The sequence below is a fragment of the Culex quinquefasciatus genome, chromosome 3 (genome assembly GCF_015732765.1).
Source record: "Culex quinquefasciatus strain JHB chromosome 3, VPISU_Cqui_1.0_pri_paternal, whole genome shotgun sequence".
Taxonomy (NCBI): domain Eukaryota; kingdom Metazoa; phylum Arthropoda; class Insecta; order Diptera; family Culicidae; genus Culex; species Culex quinquefasciatus.
In genome coordinates this window covers 127,088,740-127,112,809 of record NC_051863.1, presented here as the reverse complement: position 1 = coordinate 127,112,809, position 24,070 = coordinate 127,088,740, and the positions used below count along the sequence as shown (strand labels likewise).

Below are 24,070 nucleotides of genomic sequence, written 5' to 3'. Positions count from 1 at the left end.
GACGCGACGAGTCATGTTGATTCAGACAACCTTCACCAACGAATGCTCGGATAACAATGTGACACAAGTAAGATATCGACAACCGTAAACATTTTAAAAAAAATAGTTTATAACGTCATGATTCGAATTCCCGGACGCTTCGAAACCCGGACACTTCAACTTGTTTTATCAATTATTTGGATATAAGTTCGCATTATGAATGTCAAAACTGTATTATTTGATGGATTCTAACATCAACTTTCATTTAAAGTTTGTTTGAACGCTGTAGTTAATGCCAAAACAATCCAATAAAATAAAATTATAAGTTTATCAAAAATGCGAAACATTTCAACGGAAATATTTCATAGGCGTCCGAAGCACCGGGAAGGCAAAGCAGAATTTTATGTTTTTGATTTTCTTAAATTCTAGCCATTTTTTACTATCGATTGTTTTGATGTTAACAGCTTATTTGAGACCTAAAGAATGCCATTCACTAACATTTCAGTCCAAATTATTGCGATTCATATGCAAAATCGAGTGTCCGGAATTCGAAGCAAAAGTGTCCGGATTTCGAATCAGCTTTTAACAGTGTCCGGAATTCGAAGCACAACAAGTCATTTTAATTTTCAAATTCTGATGTAAAATTGTTAGAAAAGACATATTTTGCATGCGGTCTCTTAAAACTGACTGTTTATACTACATCCTGATGATATTTTTTGCATTTCCAACTTATTACATGATTTTTTGCCAGCTATAACAAAAATAATATGGTACTAAGTGTCCGGATTTCGAATCATGACGTTATCTAGCTTGATATATTTGGGAAAATTGAATTTGCGGGTAACCACTCGGGTATACGTAAATTCGGGAAAACGACAGTTCAGTAAAATGGCCGTTCAGGTAAATGACATTCGGGGATATGGAATTTTCGGGAAAATGATTTTCGGGGACGTGGAATTTTCGGGGAAATGATTTTCGGGAATGTGGAATTTTTGGGGAAATGGCTGGGACCGTGGTGTAGGGGTAAGCGTGATTGCCTCTCACCCAGTCGGTCTGGGTTCGAACCCAGACGGTCCCGGTGGCATTTTTCGAGACGAGATTTGTCTGATCACGCCTTCCGTCGGACGGGAAGTAAATGTTGGCCCCGGACTAACCTAAAAAGGTTAGGTCGTTAGCTCAGTCCAGGTGTAGGAGTCGTCTCCCTGGGTCCTGTCTCGGTGGAGTCGCTGGTAGGCAGTTGGACTAACAATCCAAAGGTCGTCAGTTCAAATCCCGGGGTGGATGGAAGCTATGGTGTAAAAAAAGTTTTGCAATTGCCTCAACAATTAAGCCTTCGAACACCTAGTTTCGAGTAGGAATCTCGCAATTGAGAACGCCAAGGCAATGCTGTAGAGCGAATAATTTGATTTTTTTGATTTTCGGGGATATGGGATTCGGGAAAGTGGGATTCGAGGATAAGGGATAAAACCATGGAGCCCGTTTCACTCGTAATTACATTTGAGAAGAGCGTAAGTGTTTTAAATATTTATAAAAAATACTTTTGAGAAATTGGACAAGCTTTCCGGTAAAAATATTTCGAGACCTGAAAAATCATGTCTGACATGTAGAAATTGCAAAAAAATCATCAGAAAAACTATTTTTTCAACATTTTTATTTTTAAAACCGCTGTAACTTCACAAGGATTGGACTTAGGACAATGGTCAATATGGAGACTTTTTTGTAAAATTGGCTGGAGAATCGACTCTCGTGTTCGGTTTTTAAAAATTTTGATGTTTAGAGCACTTTTGAAATTAACAATCTCAGTGGATGATTTTTGTATTTTTTTTTGGTGAGTTGCTCCATCCTACGTCGTGAGCCTTTTTGTAACATCTTAGGCAATTTTCACAAAAATTTTGAACGAAAAAAATCGTGGGCTCACCTTTAAATTTGACTTTTTGACTAAAAAATAAAAAAAAAACTCATAAAAGTGGAGTGTTTTTGTCTTTCATTGTATTTTTTTCGGAAATCCCGTCAAATTTCCTACAAGTTTGTCTTTGACCACTTTTTGATTCAATGGAACGGCTTTGAGATACAGCAATATTTTCATTACAAAATAGATAAATATTTAAAACACTTACGCCCTTCTCAAATGTAATTATCGAGGCTCCATATACACACAAAAGGCTTATATAAGCGTAGGATAACATGTCTCCAAAGTTTCATTGAAATCGGAGAGGGTCAAGGAAAAAGTATCTAAAAAAATCCTGTTTTGGGCTGGAATTGCTCAAAATCAAATTTCAGTCCATGCATCAATTACTAATAATAACAAAAACATAGAGTCCTATCGCGGAAAAACCTATCGCTGCCAACGATGGCTTTTGCTGCAAAGTATCAGCAAACTCGTGCCGTACGTGATCCAATTTAGCTGTGGCTCATCGATATGGTGAGTTCTCCATAACTCACTAAGCAAGAAGACAAGCTGATCTTTGGAATAGCGTCTAGCGAAGGTCGAAAAACAGCTAGTATGTATTATGAAAAAGCAACCCCAGGTAATCCTGATTTACCTTGGCGCCAAAGATACTCCAAGATTCCGTGACAGCGCGGCTTTAAACACAACTCAATTCATAAAGCGCCCTTCAATTTCCCCAAGCCAGTTAAGGTCAAGTACATTGAACCCCCGCCCCTTCGTCAGGGTCATCACATAAACAACAACAGCAACAACCTCAATATAACCTCTCTGCACAAACAAACACGAAGAACCGCATCGTGGTGCATCCCTTTCTTGATGGAAAACTCTGCTCAGCGTTTAAGGCTTGTACCGTACTGGCAGCGAATTTCAACCTCGATACGAAACGGAGTCAAGAAGTTCGAAAGTTGAACACCCGACGGTTGCCATTGACTTGTTACACCAGCGACGATTCAGCCGTACTGCCCTAGCAGATTGTGTAGCTTCTGTACTATGGATCGATTGATTCGAGGCTGCACATGAGGATGAAACGCATCCCTTTTCCACTCTACTGGACTCTTTTTATTAGAGGAAAAGGGTCTTCGGTTGACAACCGAGTTAAGCGACTGGGATGAAAGTTTACTCGACTGGGGATTCGCTGGACCTTAAGTAATCACCAGCAAGGGGCGGATATCTTCCGCTGAAGTTTGTTGGTTGGTTATTTTTAAGATCTGGATTGAACCATTTAAAATGTCCACTTGCAAAGGGGGTTCTTCTTCTCGGCAGACAAGAAACAAGAAAGTTTATAAGACTCATTCATTAGGGTAATAAATATATCGCCAGGTCAGAAGATGCTGGTAATGTTCACAGGATACTTTTCTCGTTACTTCTATGCCCTGAGCCAAGGGATGACCCTTCGGTGCCGATGGGAAGTTTTATCAGTGTAATCAAATCAAGTATCTTTTCACCTTTTGGACTGCTGCTGGCCTTCGAAAGGGTTATTAACACTTAAGGCCGTTGCAAATATTTTTTGAAGTTTATGTCCCTCGACTCTGACCAAAGTCAAGGGGAAGTTTAAAAATTGAAATTACGATCCATGGTTTCAACATTTTAATGAAACAAGTGTTTTAAAGTGCATTGAACACCTGTCCAGTTGTTTTGCCATCATTATAGTTTCCAAAATATCTAAGTATTGACGAAAATTTTATTTTTTGCGATGGACTTTCTGAACAAAAAATTCACTGACATAAAATACACGAAATACACGCAACTTCTATGAGATTTTTTCGATTTTTAAGTCTAAAACTTAAATTTGAAGGTGTTGTCACGATTTCTTTCGTTCAAAATTTTTGAGGAAGTAGCCTAAGATGTTACAGAAAGACTGGCGAAAAATGCAGGATGGTATGTCACTCCTGAAAAAAAAAATACAAAAATCATTTACTAAAACTGTTTTTTTGAAAAGTGGTCTACGTATTTTTTTTAAACTGATAGTGGGAATCGATTCCCCAGACAATTTGACATAAAAATATCTACATTGACCATTGTCCTATGTCCAATCCTTGTGAAATTACATCGGTTTTAAAAATAAAAATGTTGAAAAAATAGGTTTTTTGGTGGTTTTTAATTTTGATCGTTTCAATATTAACGTGAGCTTATTTACTATCCAGGTTTCTACCACACTAAAAAAATGTTCTATTTCCAGTTATGAGCATTGAAAATAAACTTATATCTGTAAGCCCATACATCCAATTGAAATGCCGTCAGAGACAAATTTATGAGAGATTGGATGAGCTTTCCGGTAAAAATATTTACGAAGCTAAAAAATCAAGTCAATAGAAACCGAAAAAAACTCCAAAAAACCTATTATTCAACATTTTTATTTTTAAAATCGCTGTATCTTCACAAGGATTGGGCATAGGACAATGGTCAATAGGATACTTTTATGTAAAATTGTCTGGGGAATCGATTCCCACTATCAGTTTTAACAAATTTTGACGTGTAGACCACTTAAAAAAACAGTTTCAGTAATTGATTTTTGAATTTTTTAGGGGAAAGACCATCCTGCATATTTCATGAGTCTTTTTTAACATTCTAGGCTAATTCCTCAGAAATTTTGAACGAAAATAAATCGTGACATCACCTTAAAATTTTACTTTTATGCTAAAAAATCAAAAAATCTCATAGAAGTGGCGTGTACTTTTATTTCAGTGTATTTTTTTTAGAAAGCCCATCCAATTTCCTACAAGTTTGTCTTTGACCACTTTTTGATACGAAGCGATGGCTTCGAGAAACCGTATTTTTTAATCACAAAATACAAAAATATTTTAATAACTTACGCCCTTCACAAATGTTATTTTCGAGTACAATTGGTTCCATATTCACAAAAATGTCTTATATAAGCCTAGGATAACATGTCAACAAAGTTTCATTGAAATCGGAGTGGGTCGGGCAATAAAGTACCAGAAAAATTCCTGATCTGAGCTGGAATTGCTAAATATTTTGAAAATCTTGAAATATAATTTGCATTTGCCTAACTTGGCCAAAAACATTTGTCCGACATACACTATATTATATGTATATTGCTCAAAAGTTAGGTAAACTTAAACGTATAAAAAAATGGAAAAAATCGAAGGAGGTAAAGTTTGTCAAGATCAAGCTTGAAATAAAAAGTTAGTTCAGAAAATGTATTTTTAGGGTGCTATCTTGTTTTTCTAAATAATCCTGACCATAGCCTAAACGTTGCCGAAAACACCAAATCGATCAGAAAAGCCTGTCGCATGATACAGATCTAAGAATATTTTCATAGCATTTTTGTATGGAGACTTGTACACGGAGAGACCGGCCAGGGCAAATCTTAGAAAATCTTGGTTAATTTAACTAAAAGTATGGGTTAATTTTTTACACAGCTTTTTTTCAACAATCGATTGTTGATTTTGTTAACCCGAAATTGCTGACCACCTGTAACTAAATGTAGCTAAAAAAATAGTTGGAATTGCCATTTTTGTTGGTTAAATGGCCGAAAAAAAATTCTAGCAGTCGACTGCTAGAATATTTTTTTCAGAAAATCAACTATTTTTTTTTGTTTTCAGCTGAAATATTGTGGAATATTCCGTAAAAAACAGGCTGGACCATACTTTTCAACTATTTTTTAACAATTTTTTTTTCGTTGTAACAACCGAAATATTTTTGCATGCAGCAAATTATTAGTGGTTATTAACATAACATTTCTTAATTAAACATAATTTATGTTAGTTTCTATATATATTTTCTTTGATTATTTAACGATACAGGCTGGGCCGAATTTCTAGCAATATTTTTAACTAATGTCTTACTTAAATACAGAAAAATATTCGTACATGTAGTCAGGAATTAGCTGTTGTTAGCAATATTTTTATTGAATTTACAGTAAATTTTATAATAATGCCTCACAAATAAATGCTGGGTGTTTTTATATTCGCATTTATTCTGCCTAAAATTTTAACTTTTTGTACTAATTTGTTTTTTTTTTTGCATGAAGTTATTAAATTATTGTTAAAAAGCATAAAAAACAAATTTGTTTTAACTGTTATTATAAAACATGTAAAGTTTAATTAATGTTTTAAAAATTATAATGATGAAAGGATTTTACAAATTTTGTTAAACATATTTAAAAAGATGTTTAATTTCTCGTGAATTCCTTGAAAATAGAAACCGAGCAAAATTTTCACCAAGTTAAAGTTTTAAGTTTTAAGTGTTGTATTCACTTACAATCACTGTGAAATTATCCGATAAGTCATCATCATCTACAACGGTCTCATGTTTAGTTATTTTTCTTGTGGTTGGACACAGAATTCACACCAAAGCGAACCTTTTGCTGCAAATAGACATATGAAATTTATTAGTAATTTTATACAAAATTCTTAATTTCGGCTATAAACTGAAAAAGGAACGAAAATAAATGTAATTATAATGAGGAAAGAATAAATACCAATAATGCTAATTACCAAGCTTGCATTAATTTAACAATTACTTTTGGCAACAAACTTTCGCTGCATTTGATTCAATTTATTCAACGTACTCCGATTCCTGAAAAAAATATTATGAGTTTAACTTACCAGTTTATTGAGCAGTCTTCTTTAAACAGCATTTTTAAAATATTAGTATCTTCTTTTGTATATCTTTTATAAATTTTAGTTTTTAGACATTTCCCATAATCGAATTTTTATTTTTATATTATGTGTACGCATTTCTATGTATTTTATGGTTGATGATTCTGAAAAATAATGGTTCATTAAAATTGTATCCATCGTAAGCACGAAGGAAAAATAAATTGTTGTGTAAAATTAAACCCAAACTTACTTAGGTTAACCAACATTTTGTTAAATTTGCCCGTGCAAGTGTTGTCGTGCAAGAGTTGGCCCGCCTCTTCCTTCCACTGCCCCTCTCTATCCTCCAAACATTATCATAAAGTCCCCTCGCATCAGAGGTCCCCATTGCGAATGTCTTCGTCTTGCTCTTCATAGTTTATCACCTGCAAAGTAATCATCAACAAACTTACTCACCAATTGCACCTCCTCAGTTGCAGCAGTGTGCACTTCGATTTACCACTTCAACTTAGCCAAATAGTGTGATTTTTACCTTTCACATCCTCTCACTTCACAATTAACAACACAAACTCAACAAATCGACCGCTCTCGTTCGAATCCTGACTTCAAATGACAGACGTAAACAAACCCAAGTTCATCTTTTAAATATTCAACCAATTGTTAATTATATTCAACCAACAAAATTTTTGATTTTCCTAAAACCAAAGCTAACAGTCGAGCACGTTCATTCGAGTTCGGGAAATCTGTTAGCTTTTTGCCTCTAGCATTTTCAACAAACAGGTTACTAAATTATTACTGAATTTTAGTTATTGTAACGGAATATTGGCAGTGACAAGTGCGTTTTTGTTAAAATTTACGAAAGTAAAATCAACAATTTTAATTGTTAAAATTTCTGGGCACAGTCTCTCCGTGTATATACTCTAGACATAAAAAATCAATAGACAAAGTTATACCATAAGATTTTTACTGTTTATGCTTCATTGTGCATTTTGAAAAGATTTCAGCAAAAATGGTTCTTATATGCTCCTAATTTAGTAGAAAGGTTGGCTTGATGAATTTCCTGCAAGATTTTCATTCCTTCCATGCAAGACTAAATATCCCTATTTTCATCATAAAATTGTCCTCTTTTTATACTTCAAACACTCATTTAATATATTCTCGGCAAGGGCACACCGTTAAATAACCCCTCAACCAACTCGTCACCGTCGAGTACACCACCCTTAATTACAAAGTGTCATCAAGAGTTGGGGCAAAAGTTTGTTATAATTTTTAATTCCATCGTTAAAAATTTTACAACTTGTGCAACCAACACAGTACTTGGACGTACCTCCCACTTTCTTTGCTAGATCTTTACTTTTATTGGTCGGTGTGGGGTGTCATTGTCAGTTAACTTTAATGTTGCAGGATGGAAATTGTCGATGCAAATTCTGTCTCTGTGAGAAAATTATTTAAATTTTGTTGTCTTTGTGTTGTGGTTTCAATATCCCATGTTATCATAATTCGAAGAAAAAGCCTAAAATAAAAAAAATAAAAAAAAAACAGACAGATAAAATATGACACTCAGTCACTCAAAAGGACTCAGGCCAAACAAAACGGACAGAATCGTAAAGTTTTCCCAAGCCCCTAAATGTGGAGATTATCTTTATTTAAAATTCAAATTTTCTTCAGACAGCCTTGTCCCATCATAAGGTGACCAAAGGTCAAACCCTCGAAGAAAGTAACCGGCAAAGAAAGTCGCCACTGTAGTGTTCACTTGCCAGAATTACAAAAAAACGATTTTTTTCATAAATTCTTGACACATGTGAAATTAAAGTTTTTGCAAAAAAGTACATTTAAAGAATTTGTTACAATAAAAGCCTTTCTCTAATCTTGAAGACAACATTTAAGGCAAGCATGTTTTGCATAAACAATGAAAAAAAAAAAATAGTCACATTGTGTGACAAAAGCTATTAAAAAATGCTTAAAGTTCTAGGGAGCTTTTGTAAAAAACATTGTTATCTTGACCAGTGGGTGGGTTTGCGTGCCGCAGAGTCGCTCTCGATAAAATTTAATGGGGTGCTTGAACATTGCTTAACCTGGACAAAACAGGCACAAATCACGCAACTGGTGCTTGGAGGAGGTCATTTTGGGGTTGGGCTGGTGGACATCACACTGTGATGGTTTGCACTAATGACCATTCTTTTGCTGTTTTTGTGTACAGAATTCAAAACTTTGATTGTTTATATTCTACTTTGTGTTATGAGTTAATTAAATGATTTAATCAAATGTCTCCTTAACCACACCAGGATGAAGTGCTTCGACATTAATCTAAATCCCGTCTATGTCCCCAAAGTGAATTTCATTTGCCATAAAGTCGTTAATCCTCATTTCGGAAGCATTTCCTGTGCAGGATCGCACTAACTTGGCCCGTGTTTTGTGTCCACCGTAAACAGTATATTTTCCTCCCCTTCACTAAATGATGACATCGTCTACTTTTATGTGCCAACACCGACATACTGGTGAGGACTGGGAAGAAAGTTCATGTCTACTTTCACTGTAGCTCAGCAAACGCAGTGCAACTGGATGCTGACTAATATCCCCCCAACGAAGCAAAAAAGTTGCCTTCATGTCGTAAAATTTATCGCTTTAGCTGAAATAAAATACCACATTTTATCATCCTAGAGCGCGTTACAGTGGCCGAAAATCCTCCGAAACTTCTAGGATTACTATCACGATGTAAGAGGAACCCTTTTCTGCGCTGTGGGGAAGATGAATGCATTCCCTTATGTCGCAGGTCATGCGAAGAAAAGGTTTCACCATCGAAGGGGCGATCCTGCAGTTCGATTCTATTAGCCAGAGTCGTTAATTTTCATCTTATCCATCAGTGCAGAAATGGTGGGCAGCACATTGCAATTTGATTGAGGAAGACATGTTTCAAGATCATCGTCGGTATTTTATTTTGGGAGCTTATGAACTATTCATTTTAGTTGAACTGAGCTTTTGTGTAAGTGTTTTGCCTTCACCACCTTACCAGGCCTGCAAAAAGTTTCCAACCCAGCGTACACATGAAGCAAACCAAAATGTCAGCTCACTGCTAGCATGTGACTGTAAGCCTACTGTGTCTGTTCAACCCGGGAGGAAGGCAACCCTATTCCGACCTAAGCAAACTGACAACAGTCGACATTAGCACGGTTGTCAAATGAGAGCCCACAACAAAAGCACTAACTGTCAAATGGTAGCCCATAACAAATCATTGTTTGGGTTTTTGATTTTCAAATTTCCCGCAATTCAAACGATAAATATCTGAAAAAACACGTGAATTGTGTTGCTGATGGTAAATTCTATCATATCCTTGGAGATTCCATCCCAATATTGGCTGAAAATTCATATCGAAAAAAGTGATTTTTCTGTTTACCTTTTTTTGCTTTTTTTCTTTGGGTCGATCAAACAGTGCACCCGTACACTAAGAATCGGCATTACACATTTTTCAGTTTGGTTTTACACATTTGCATTGTACTTTTGAGTTTAACCAGGATAACACACTTCGTGTTACCAAAGTAATATGAATAATACTGATTCTGAGTGTTTGTTATCTGAACTTCTAAGATGGCGGCTTCTTCGTTACCCCTTGGTCACGGGTGACCATGAACGGCCATGATCGACGACGAACATCTTTTTCAAAACTTTTTTTCGTAAAATCGCAATAACTCGTGACGTTTATAAACAGTAGAACATTGTTACACTCTAAAAAATAACCCTGCAATTTTGTTCTCAATGAAAAAATGACCCAATGTAGATTCGAAAAGTACATTAAATTTCCTATAAAATGACATGTTCCAAATTTTTTTACAGTCGAGTAACGGAAAATGGGAGAATTTTCAAAACTTTTTTCGATGAAAAATACGTTATTTTGGAATTCTGAGTACGCCATCAAATCGGGCGTCTAATTTTACGTAAAAGTCCCTTTGACACCAAATTTCTATCTCATCACCGTTTCAGGCTGCAAATTATTGAAAAACACCTCTTTTTCCGCATGTTCAAAAATAAAAGGGGTCGTACCACCCCTCCGTCACGAGATATCAAAAAACGGACCTCGGAATCGTGATCAGGGACAAAAGTTACCCCTTAGGACAAAGTTTCAAGCAAATCGAAGAGGGGTCGGGACAACTGCTGTGTGAGTTGCTAGAGAATTACCCATACATATATCAGGTTAGTTTGCAAAACTGTCAGATTCCTAATCTCCTTATTTAAAAAGAGCATTTTTTTTTGGTTTGGTCACTTTTCAATTAAGTTCAGAAATCGATTATCCGTAGGCCTTGAAAAAACACTATTCTAAAGTGATTAAATTTTATTAATCCCAGATAGCGGTCAAATGGTGGTGATGAAATGTTGAGAAAATCAGGTGGATAATTCTCCACCAACACACACGAAATTCGAGATTTCCTGAAATCAATGCAAATTCAACAAATATTTTATCCCCAAAGTTCTGCATATGGGTCATTCCTCCTGAAGCGGAACACCATTTGAAAATTACCATCTCCGATTCTGCTCAAATTTGGCAGAGCCAAATTACTATCTACATGCAAAAATCCCGAATTTCATCCAAATCGGACCACCCCCTCCATTTTTGTACCCTCCCAAAAAATCGACTTTTTGGCGATTTTTGAGTGAAACCCCTATCTCCAAACGACGATAACTCAGGAACCACAAATCTTAGAGGGTCGGTCTTAGACTCAATTTTGAAGGAAATTGGACGTAGAATCCGTTTCCGCGATCAAAATTTAGATTAAAATATGTTTTCTACCTGTATTGCGCAATTGAAAACTTTAAATGGCCGTATCTCAAAACAGCCCCATTTATTTTTTAAATTTGACCTCACCATCGTATTCCCCGTCCGATTTTACATAAGAATCACTTATCGACAGAAAGGAATATTTTTCGTTCCAGAGATATCGAATTTTAAAGTTTTAAGTATTTGAAATTACCTATAATATCTACACTCGCCGCATCTGCTAGAAGCATTCAGTCGTGCTGATCAATAATAACTACCTGGTGTTCTGTAAGATGAATTATTTTTTCAATTTTATATGATTTTGAGATAGTCAATACCTTGAACAATCTATTTTTTGTTTAAGGAATATTTATTGGGTAATTTTAAATGCACTATTTTTCCTGATCTCAGTGTCATTGAACCATATTAAGTAAAATTTGAACTTTTAATATTTATTTGCAATACAATTTTCGAAAATTTATCATTATTCTATTATTTTCATATTTTTCCTAATTCCTCATTTCTTCCCACTTTATCAAATTATTTCTTTTATTTCTTCTTTAATTTGAAACGAGAACAAATGTAGAGCTGGATGTAGTAGATGAAATAATTCTCATGGGTTCTAGAGCTTTTGCCATGTGCGGTAGCAAAATAGTGCCATTCAGCAAAAACCCCAAATTCTGCCTTAGGGTTTGAAAGATTGAACATATTAAACGTACATCGTACAATCGTACACTTTTTCTTAAGTTACTAAATCAATTACAATTTCCTGCTAGCTCTGCGGGAATTCCATTCTGCCCTGTATTGCGTGTCGTTCTTGCTTTGTACTGTGGGCTAGCACACAAATTCACCGCATACAGCAGTTTCCTACAGTGGTGCACATTACATTTTTGCCTAATTTGCTAACGATTATTTGGGTTGAAATCTCAATTCAATAAATAACCAGGTAGCAGTTATTGAACAGTGCTTCTAGCATATGCGGCGAATGAAGCTAATGTAGGTAATCTCAAAAACTAAAAACTTTAAAATTAGATATCTCTGGAACGAAACATATTCCTTTCTGTCGATAAGTGATTCTTATGTAAAATTGGCCGGGGAATACGATGGTGAGGTCAAATTTAAAAAATAAATAGGGCTGTTTTGAGATACGGCCATTTAAAGTTTACAATTGCGCAATACAGGTAGAAAACAAATTTTAATCTAAATTTTGATCACGGAAACGGATTCTACGTCCAATTTCCTTCAAAATTGAGTCTAAGACCGACCCTCTAAGATTTGTGGTTCCTGAGTTATCGTCGTTTGAAAATAGGGGGTTCGCTCAAAAATCGCCAAAAAGTCGATTTTTTGGGAGGGTACAAAAATGGAGGGGGTGGTCCGATTTGGATGAAATTCGGGATTTTTGCATGTTTTGATAGTCTCAACAGCTCTGCCAAATTTGAGCAGAATCGGAGATGGTAATTTTCAAATTTGCATTTTTTCTTGCACACTTCAGGTGGAATGACCCATATGAATTTGATTAGTTTTCAATTGACTTTTTTTTTGCTTTTTGAATTCTTGAGTTGAACTCTAATATTTTAAATGAACACAAACATTATAATTAAATTTTTACATGATTAAAATAGAAATGAAGCAAAGATTTACAATCTGGAGTAACATTTTAAATAGGCGCATACGCATTTTGACAGCTGCAACTATTTTGTTAATTCCAAGACAACGAGTAAATATTTAGCAAACCCCAAAGTGTTGAGAGGTAGCTGGGGAGGCCAGTTATTGTTTTACACTTCGAGTTTTGTAAAGAAGTTTCCTGAAGCTTGAAAATCAACAAAATAGTTCAAACTGTCAAAATGCTGCTCAAATAACGTGTTGCTTCAGAAAAACTCGTTGTACTCCGGGATTGTGTTTTGAAGGATGATATTTTATTTCCACAGTAACACGTTATTTGAAAAAATATGAAAAAAAAACAATTGATAGTTTTTGCTTGAAACAATTTTAAACTTTGAAATCTTTAGTGAAAATAGAAGTGGAATCAAGTGAAAACAAATGCATTTTCCTAGAATCTTCATCACTGCACGATTGGACTCGATTTTTTATTTTTTAATTGAGTGAAATTTTTATGTACAGTGAGTGAAAATTCAGCTTTTATGAAAATTTATGATAGTGGGAGGTAAAATCCATTCATCAATAATTTGACTACACAGAAATGGCGACAGATTCTGTGTCAAAAAAGCGTAATATTATACCAGAAAATAATGAATTTTCATCAATTTCCGGTGAATATTTATCAGGTTCACATTTTTAAACATTTTTTACGTGATATTACTCAAAAAAGAGGTAATATTCAACCTACCAAATTTTCAACATTCCAAATATCAACTTTTTTCTGTTGTGTAGCATTTAATTTCAAAAATTTTGAGGATTCAAACTCGGTTTAATCAAGATTAAATTACTTGTGCTTTATAATCCCGTGTTGAAAAGGTCTTCAAAATTCACCATTGTCTGGAATGTTTTAGTATTTTTTCTTAGTTCCGTGAAATTCCAACAAAATTTGATGTTAGTTACACAGCAAAAAAAAGTTTAATTTTGTTAGGTGAATATTACCTGGGTAATTCTCCGCCAACTCACACAGCAGTTGCCCCGACCCCTCTTCGATTTGCGTGAAAATTTGTCCTAAGGGGTAACTTTTGTCCCTGATCACGAATCCGAGGTCCGTTTTTTGATATCTCGTGACGGAGGGGCGGTACGACCCCTTTTATTTTTGAGCATGCGAAAAAAGAGGTGTTTTTCAATAATTTGCAGCATGAAACGGTGATGAGATAGAAATTTGGTGTCAAAGAGACTTTTATGTAAAATTAGACGCCCAATTTGATGGCGTACTCAGAATTCCGAAAAAAAAACGTATTTTTCATCGAAAAAACACCAAAATTTTTTAAAAATTCTCCCATTTTCCATTACTTGACTGTAAAATTTTTTGGAACATGTCATTTTATGGGAAATTTAATGTACTTTTCGAATCTACATTGACCCAGAAGGGTCATTTTTTCATTTAGAACAAAAATTTTCATTTTAAAATTTCGTGTTTTTTTTCTACTTTGCAGGGTTATTTTTTAGAGTGTAACAATGTCTACAAAGTTGGCGATAACTCGTAATGTTTAGCTGCAGGAGTTTGAATCTATGTTCGCTTTCAGAGTTTTTTTTATTTTTTATTTTTATTATTTTTTATAAGGTCCTATATACATTGAAAGACAATAGCCTATAGGTCCTTTAAAAAAAACTCTAGACTTCTACTTTTTGATGTGAAATTTCTCGATAGACAGTGGAAGATAATAATTCAAAAATCTGAAAATTAGTAAATCTGAGGAGGGTTTCTCAGTAGACAATTTTTGTTTCGCCCTTAAGAATACATTAAACAATCTATTTTAATTTAAAGTTTTGGTCAGAAATGTTTTATCAATCTATTGTTACTTAGGTATGATCTACTTAAATCTAGGGACATTATATTTCCATAGGAAACATTTAAGCATTTTTTTTTTCATTTACCTCATAATATTTAAATCCAAGTCATAAACAAGGATCAATTGAATAGTTCACCAGTCACAAGGAAGACAGTTGTTGCAAAATTCAAATCCGATTCCACAACCCGAGTTATCCACGCGTCCTTTAACGTCGGTCGATCGATGAAGAAAGAAGATGAGTGACAAGAACTGGATACAAATGATTGATCACAATCCCGACCCAAACCCTTCAGAATGTAGAATTGAACATTCCAGCTCGGATGCTTGATGGCCACCAATGATTGACATTGCTTAGCAACAGATGCTGATGACGATGGCTAGCTAATCCATCGGATGGATTTGCGGTGGTGTTACAACATCTCCCTTCCCTTCCCATCGACACTTTGACCCCTTACCTTTGATCTCTTCCTCGGTCAACGTTCTGCCCTTTGATGTGGTGCTCTGTGAATGAGAAAGGAAAGAAAAAACAAGCAAATAGTACACTCTGATTAATAAAAAGTTGTGACGTCTTCTAGCGAGCTGGCGAAAAGCTTGTGCAAAGAAGCGCAGTGAATGGTGATAATGGAGAAAAATGCTAGTGTAACGAAAAAAAAGCTCATATCGTAAAGCAATTACCTTTCGTCGTCCTATCAACGAAGCTCCCAGCATCTAGGACGGGTGGACGATCAGGATGCAGTTGGGCAAAAAAAGGCCACGAGATAGAGAGAGAAAAGAGCAGAAACGGCAAAAAATTAAAGAAACGCATTTTACGGGAGCAGCTAATACCTATAACATATCGTTGATGTCATGCTCTCTTGACGTGGTTGACAAGTAATTAATGTGACGTTAAATTGTAAAAGTTATGACATGCGACAATTGTTACCCAGAAACCCAAAAAAAATGTCATATGAGACAAAACAGCACCGTTATAGTGCCGTCAACATTTGTAACCGGACTCTGCTAATGGAAGAAACTTGTGCAACAGTTGCTGAGGATGCACCACAGAATGGACTCATTGTGGAAAACAGTGTTGCCAGCTAGCCATGTGTAGGAATTGCATCGACCTTCACAGCATTAAGCACACACAAAACGTAATTAAGTCTGTGGGTAAGTTTGTGTGCTGGTGCTAAAAGCATATCATACATTACACATTTGTACATGAAATTTCAACTTCATGCTTTTGTAACTTCCAGTATGAAATTTAACTTAAATCGCAGAATCAAAGTACTTTCAAATGAATGAATATAAACTTTTAACCAAAACAAACAAAATAAAATTTAAAAAATCAGATTGATCACTGAACAAATATGCCACCCCAAAAATTACTCAGGTATAAAATTGCACTAATTGCATCAGCACCATTCCCATCCAGGCGTGATAAAAATAGCTTCTTTTTTGACAAACTGTCATCGGCTGCCATGCAAAGAAGATGAAAAAAAAACGCTGAAAGCTGTCTGTGAAAACAACTTTCGGCGCTTCCACGTGATGGCTGTTCAATCAATTTGTTGACAGGAAATCGCATGTTTCTGGCACCGGATTTTGCAGTTGCACCTTTCTTTCTTGTCAAACCAACCAACTATGGGAGCGTCATTTTTTATTTTTGTATTTATCTGAAACATTTAATGTTTTTGACTTAAAATATGACATTAGTCTGACTTTTGTATCACTCTAAGAGATACGTCAAAAACAATTTGAGTTCATTTTAGTTTTCCGGGAAGCGGAAACTATCATATTATATAACGAAAAATCAAAGCATGCTTCTTGAAGAGACTGAATTTTTTGACAGCTGGAGCAATATCGATAAGATCGACAGCCTGAGTGTCGACTTTATTCGTATTTCGAAATTTTGAGTACGTCATCAAATCGACTTTCAATTATACAAAATGTCCAAAAATATGATAATTAACTCATCAAAAAAAAAATCAAACCATCCACATTAACGACCCCTGGGTCTTATGTGGTCTCTATTGCAAATTTCTGCTCGAACCTAGGAGTCCGAAGGCTTGAACGGGGAGAGCACCCAAACCTCTTTCTACTGCAAGGAACCTTCCACCCCAGTGTTTGAACTGACGACCTTTGGATTGTGAGTCCAACCGCCGCCAGCGATTCCACCGGAGTAGGCTTGGTTTGGTGTGTTGTTTGTACTTATGGCATGGAGACGACTCCTACACCTGGAATGACTTAACGGCCTAACAACCAAGGCCGGGACCGATATTTTACTTCCTCATCCGATGGAAGGTTGCAGCAGGTGGGAATCGAACCTAATTAACTCATACTCACATAAATATGCATAATAAACATCACTTTTTTTACTGTGACCACCGAGGTCTAGTGAAAGGCGAAACAAGGAATGAATCTATATTTAAACGACTTCTTTCATCTGACGGATTGCATTCTAAACCCAGCAAAGAAGCTGATTTCGGAACGCGGTGGACCCACTTGTTTATGACGGCTGTGTTCCGACAACAAAACGTCCGATTCGTTTAGCTTTAGTGGCCAATAATCTCGACGCCCCCACACCACTTGCGACTAGAGAAACCACTTTGCTAGAATAATTGATGTTCTGTTTTGAAAACTGTTGCTTTACGCTTCGTAAACAATCAGGGTGCTGGTTGGTTGGGTGGTTGCAAGGCAGCGTGAAAGTATTTATTGTCTGTGTCCAGAAATATAAAAGAAGCGAGACAGTCCGTCAAAAATAGCACGCTGTACCCTGTAACTATAGTTGGGGTCATAGAGACTTGCCCGAATAATCAGAGTGTTGGAAAAATATTAGATTCTCAAAACTGTTATCCCAAATGTTTCAAGAAATAAATCGTTGCCGTCGTGCTAGCTTGTCGTACGTGCATTTTGGGCCAAATTGAGTTAAGAACGCCATTTTGTGCAGCTCACAATGCCTTCAATGTATGTAGTTTCAAACTTGTCGTGCTGTCTTGTCACTCCCTGAAAATTGATGTAAGTGCGACAACTGGTCAAAGGGATTTCAGGTCAGAACATTTGTAATTATAACTCGGGACTCCAGCAACCAACTTCAATCAAACTTCGGGACAATGCACATAATGGTCAGCCAAACAAACCGTGTTTGTTATTGTTTACATTGCGTGCTCTTGTTTTTATTTATTGAAGGTAAAACAATAAAACGCGTTTTCTCAGAACGTCGAAATGGCGGGTGTGACAAGATAGCACGACGACGTCAAAATGTCCAAAGTCTCAAATCAAATAAACACGTAGCAAAAGAACTTCACAAAAATGAGTAACAAATGCAGCACAACAAGCAAAATCTAATGGAGCACCCGCAGTCGAGCAGTTTTTGACAGTTCGCTCCATAAAAAATACATTGTAGAAAAAAGCAAAAACTGCTCGAATGGAAATGTTCCATTCCCGAAAAGTGAAGACACCATTATTTCTTACAAAAATTCAACTTCTTGCTTTCATCCCGGAAATTCCCAGTAAAAAACTCCCGGGAATTCTATGCCAACATTTCAAAAAGCATAATGTACACACCATCCTTTTTGAGAAAAACGCATTTAAATGTTGAGCATCCATTTTCAATTCCCATTTTAATATAAAAGCAAAATAAGATGTTCTAATGATACCAAACGATGAAAAACGTTGCTTTTATTGATACTTGATCATCCAAATTCAATAAAACATTATTTCCGTAATTTTATTTGAGATAAACAAACATAACTTCTTTTGAAATCACCGACGTCGATATCACCCTGCTGTCACTGAGGGGGCCGCTTTGTTATGATTCGTTTTTCCTCGCCGAATGAACATGGCGCTTTTTTCATGTTGCTTTTTTTCGTCACGAGGTTCATGTCTGGAGTTTTTTTTGAAAAGGTCCTATAAAGCAAATTTTTATTTTTTGCTTTTTGGGTGTTTTTGAATACCCCTGACTCAAGGCGGTTCTAAAAACACCCAAAAAGCAAAAATTGAAAATTTGGTTTATAGTCGTCTTTTATTTGACAGGTTGACAGGGCTATATAAACGGGAACTGCTGATGGCAGAGATTTTGTTTATGTTACTTTATTTAAAATCATGATTAAACAGACTTTACTGAAGTAACTTTTGCTCATTTTTGGTGGAGAGGTAGCATATTAGGAGTACTTTCAGAATATGCAATAACCCAGAAAGTGTCAAAATGTATATGATGCCTTTTGAAATGTTACCGTCGAATTAATATTTTGATTCGAATTTCTTGAGATTTATAAATAAAAATAATTATTTTCATGAATAAAGATATAAAAAAGAAAGTAAGTAAGCCCTAGAAGAGTATCGCGCCGACATTTTAAAAGGAGATTAACCCGAGCAGGGGTAAATAACATGGGAATACCAAATTTTGGTATTACTTGGGCAAATAACAGCGACCAAAATGTGCCCTTGGTTGCCCAGTAATAGATGGTAAAATACCATGAAATCATACCAAAATCTTGTATGTGTAAGGGCACAACAATACCAAACCATGTTATTCCAAGGGTAAAATAATACCTCAAAATAGAACCAGTTCAATACCAAGTTGAGGTCTTCTGGATTTTTGAACATTGCTTGAATACCAAAAATGGTATTGCCATTGTTTTATTTTTAGGTATTCCCGCGCCCTTGGAAAATCATGTTTTGGTATTTCTGTGGTCTTTCACATACATGATTTTGGTATGATTTCATGATATTTTACAATCTATTACTGGGCAACCAAGAGCACATTATGGTCGCTGGTAGTTGAACAAGTAATACCAAAATTTGGTATTTTCATACCATTTTTAGTGCAGCAGTTGCAGTTAGTGAAAAAACGGAAATTATTCATATGCAACAGCCAAATCTACTCACCTGATGATTCCATGTTGTTATTAGTGATATTCTTCACCACACCGAATGCATTTGTCATTGATGAACGGCCTGTGCTTGAAGTTCTTGAAGCTTCTGAAAAATGACAAGATTGAAAAATAAGTATTATTAAAATGAAACTGAATTGAAATTCACCAAAATTCATTAATCTGTCGATTGACTCGTTTTTCAAAGTATTTGGTTATCCCGACTTAGAGATATTTCAACGTTTTTGAAAAAAATATTAGTGGGTATATCACACTAATTTTTAAAATCATCTTTAACATTTTTGGGTTTCAAGTCATTTTAGCGCAAAATTAATTAACTCGTAAAATTTGTTTAACAAATTTCCCATAGTTTCAGAGAAAATTGATGAAACCTTTCAATATTGAAATAATACCAAAATGTGCCATCCTGACTTGGAAAATTTTCCACAATTTCAAGTCATTTCTGTAGGGGGTATATCAAAAATGTTTAAAATCAAGTTTGAAATTTCCGGTTTTGAATGAAAGCATTCGCTTTGAGACATCATTTTGGCGCAAAATTAATTATTTTGTCAAAATTGGTCAAAATTTTCCCATAGTTGCAGAGGAATTTGATAAAACACTTAAATACCACAATAATACCAAAATGTGCCATCCTGACTTAAAAAATTTTCCACAATTTCAAGTCATTTCTATAGGGGGTATATCAAAAATGTTTAAAATAAAGTTTGAAATTTCCGGTTTTGAATGAAAGCATTCGCTTTGAGACATGATTTTAGCGCAAAATTAATTATTTTGTAAAAACTGGTCAAAATTTTCCCATAGTTTCAGAGGAATTTGATGAAACACTTAAATACCAAAATAAAACCAAAATGTGCCATCCTGACATAGAAATTTTTTCACAATTTCAAGTCATTTCTGTAGGGGGTATATCAAAAATGTTTAAAATCAAGTTTGAAATTTCCGGTTTTGAATGAAAGCATTCGCTTTGAGACATCATTATAGCGCAAAATTATTTATTTTGTCAAAATTGGTCAAAATTTTCCCATAGTTGCAGAGGAATTTGATAAAATACTGTAATACCAAAAGAATACCAAAATGTGGTGTTCGATCATTGACAAATTCTGCAATTTTGCAATATCAAAACAATACCTTAAATTGGTATGATAACACATTTTGCTCTTGCATAATCCTTAAGACAAATTTTAAAGGGTCCAGGAATACCAAAATTTGGTATTGATACCAGAGAAAGGTATTATTACGCATTTCCCTTGTTATTTACCCATGCTCGGGAAGTTTGGATTCAGTGGCAGTTTTTAATCACCTAATCGATATTTCTATCCTTACATTGGAATTTCACAAAAAAAGAAAATATGTTTGATCGATCCCAGGCATTTTGAACATGATTTAAAAAGCAGGAAAATGAATTTAAAATTGTTTCCAGTTGATCAGACTTCTATCTCCATTAATATTTTGATGTTTTTTTTTGAAATTAATAAAAAAATTGTTAGCCCCCTGCTTTTTTGGACCAATTTTGAAAGAGAGCCCCCCCCCCCCTTGCGACATAAACTTTGGGCAATATTTGCAACGGCCTAAATACAAAAATTGCATTTTTTCGATATTTCGTCACCGCCATATTGGCCGCCATCTTGGATTCAAATATTCTTCATCACTTTAGCGGAGTTTAGGGGTCATACATAAACTCAACAATCATAAATAAGACATTGATTTTTATTGTGTTTCGATTATCCGAAGGGCAACTCTCTACGAAATCGGCCGATTTCGACCATTTTTATTTTTAGTATTTTTTGATTGGACATAAACTTTGTAGGGGCCTTCCATATGACCAAATAAGCTATTTTGCGTCATTGGTTTACCCATACAAGTCTCCATACAATTTTGGCTGCTGTCCATACAAAATGCAAATTCAATTTTGCATTAAAAAATAATGTCAAATTATTTTTTTCATGAAACTTAGATTTTTTCCTAAAATCACTATTTTTTCAAAAATTCATAACTCGGTGGCAGATTTTTTGACCATGTTTCTCTATGGCTCAACAGTTGCGGATTTATGTCCCCTAAAACATATAAAAAAATCTCGAAAATCAAAAAAATACGTATTTTGGGAAATTGAGTTTTAGTGAAACAAAAGTTGATTTAAAAATTTGCTATTTTTTTCCGTGTAACTATTTTTTCTCAAAAGTCCTCAACAATACCTACAACTTTGCCCAAGACACCAAATTGATCAGAAAATTCACTCAAAAGTTACAGTTGTTTGAATATTTACATACCATTTTTGTATGGACAGCAGCCAAAATTGTATGGAGACTTGTACGGGTGAACCAATGACGCAAAATAGCTTATTTGGTCATTGGGAAGACCCCCACAAAGTTTGAGCCAAATAAAAAAATACAAATAAAATCCATTTCCGGTTTTGGTAGAGAATTGCTCCGAAGTGAAATTTATCCGAGTCCTAATCGAGTCTGGACTGTATTGTTTATACCTAGATTTTTTTTTTTTGAAAGGGTCATATAAACATATGAAACACAATAGCTTATAGGACATTTAAAAAAAACTCTAGATATGACCAAACAAGCAAAAAAAAATGTCTTCGATGATGTCCAAAAAAGAAAATTAAATTAATATAAAATCAGTTAGATTGGTCAAGATTTTCGTGTTTTGTGAAACATATATTTTTCAAAACAAATTTTTAAATTAAAAAAAAAAAATAAAAAAAATATATATATATATATATATATATATATTATTAGGTCCTTTTCAGTGCTGGGACCTGGTTAGGATCGATGTTTGTCATGTTTGGATTGTCATGTTTGAATTGTTAAGGAAACCTAGCCAAAATGTAAAAAAGATGTTTTTGTTACGGAATTTCCCGAGAATCACGATTTTTTAAGTCAAATGTAAACTTTGCGATTGCACCAAGAGAGCATAACCTCAACCAGCTTGATATATTTGACTGCATGTTATTTATAGTACCTTGATGTGATTGTAAAATCCACTCATTCGCACCTGTGAACCACTACTCAAACTTTTGATCACTCTCAAACACACCCACCCACTTCCTCCCTTCTCCTTTCTCCCTCTATCCCAGACACACTATTTCTTTCTTTAGAAATGCTTTCTTTCTTTTTTCTTCCTCCCCTCCCGTTGCTGGCGGTGACCAAATTCTTTCACCACAACACAAGATCACCGGTTCGCCGTCGCCGCCGGATTGTTGTTTATTTTTAAACCGTCGCCGCGCCTGTCAACGGAGCTCCTCACCGCCGCGTGACACACACAAACACAAACGCGCTTGCACCGTCAAAATGGTGATCTTTCGAATAACCTTTCTCCCGCGTTATTTGTTTACTTCCCGTGAATGCGGAAATCGCAATCGCTAAACGGCGGTTTGACAGCTCGCACCGATTAACGGCCCGTTACGATTTGACGTTTCGTCGGTGGCCGATTTGCCCGATTCGCCCTTTGCCGTTGCGGGAAATTGGTTGCCAAGAGAAAAAGTTCACACCCCGTCGGCGGGACACGGTCCTTGCAATAAAATCTTTATGGCCGTTCGACGGCGACGATCGACAACCGGTTTGACACTAACACACGCACTTAAAAAGACACGTTTGGAGGAGATCCGGAGGCCGGTCGGGAGTCCCTTTGGACAACGCGCGCGCACTTGGGGACAACGGCGTTGGGGGAAAAACTGAAAAACTAAAGTGTCCGCTGAACTGCCGCGGCGGTGATTGCGGGACGATCAACAGAAATATCCACACTGTGTCACCCGGTTCGGACGGCGGTTTTTTTCTCTCGACGGGGGTTCTCACTCGTCGTTGTCGGAGATTTTTCCGAGTAGAAGGGAGGGGGGTCCGGGAAAAAGGCACCGTCGACGAGGTGTTTGTCCTACACAAAGTCAGTGGTGGTGGTGGACGGTTTTTGAAGTCGAAGATTACGATCAGACAGAAAGAGAGAGAGAGAGGGGACATCTTCGTGACGATCGTGACATCGCCTGGGGTTAGGTTCGAAGGAGTTGAGGCAAGTGTGTGGCAAATAACAGCCAGATTGATACTCTGCTGAATGGGGGACAATCTTGATCATGTGATATTTGTAGACAGTGTTTTTCATTGTAGACAATTAATCCGCTTGATCACCTACTTTTTAGCTTGTTCTGCAAGTCATTCATATAAAGATGGTCTCGTCCGAGTTCAGTAAATTTTCGAAACAAAGCGATGGAAAAATTCTTGTCAGGATTCATAAGATATACACTCAACCCTCGATTGTTGGTCACTTTTTCGTTTGACACTTTTTTAGTCATTTTTTTACACGGCGCTAACGCACACTATCAAAACCAACGTTTGATATTGTGAGTGAACTCCGTGTAAATGGGGTGTCAAACTAAAAATTGACCCCGTTCGTTTGACAACAGTTGGCGTCAAACCATCGGGTTTTGAGTGTACACCGAAGTACAAAACGCTGACCTAGTGTGAATTATGAACTGCACACATCGTTTGAAGAGAATCCCGAGCAGACGGAAA

General features: G+C 35.8%; 1 protein-coding gene across 4 annotated transcripts in view; it reads right to left on the bottom strand.

Moving 5' to 3' along the window:
* Positions 1-24,070, bottom strand: part of LOC6049317 (calcium-binding protein E63-1) — a 199,168-nt gene that overhangs the window by 161,158 nt on the left and 13,940 nt on the right. The window contains exons 1-3 of one of the 4 annotated variants that reach the window (XM_038264048.1): positions 22,530-23,239; positions 15,367-15,399; positions 15,147-15,192 (exon numbers count right to left, since the gene is read on the bottom strand). In XM_038264048.1, the coding sequence (XP_038119976.1) occupies positions 15,147-15,192; positions 15,367-15,399; positions 22,530-22,556 (106 nt within the window). In that variant the 5' untranslated portion in view covers positions 22,557-23,239. Of the gene's footprint in view, positions 1-15,146; positions 15,193-15,366; positions 15,400-22,529; positions 23,240-24,070 lie in introns of those variants that run through there. The other 3 variants (XM_038264047.1, XM_038264050.1, XM_038264049.1) reach the window with 3 other exon arrangements.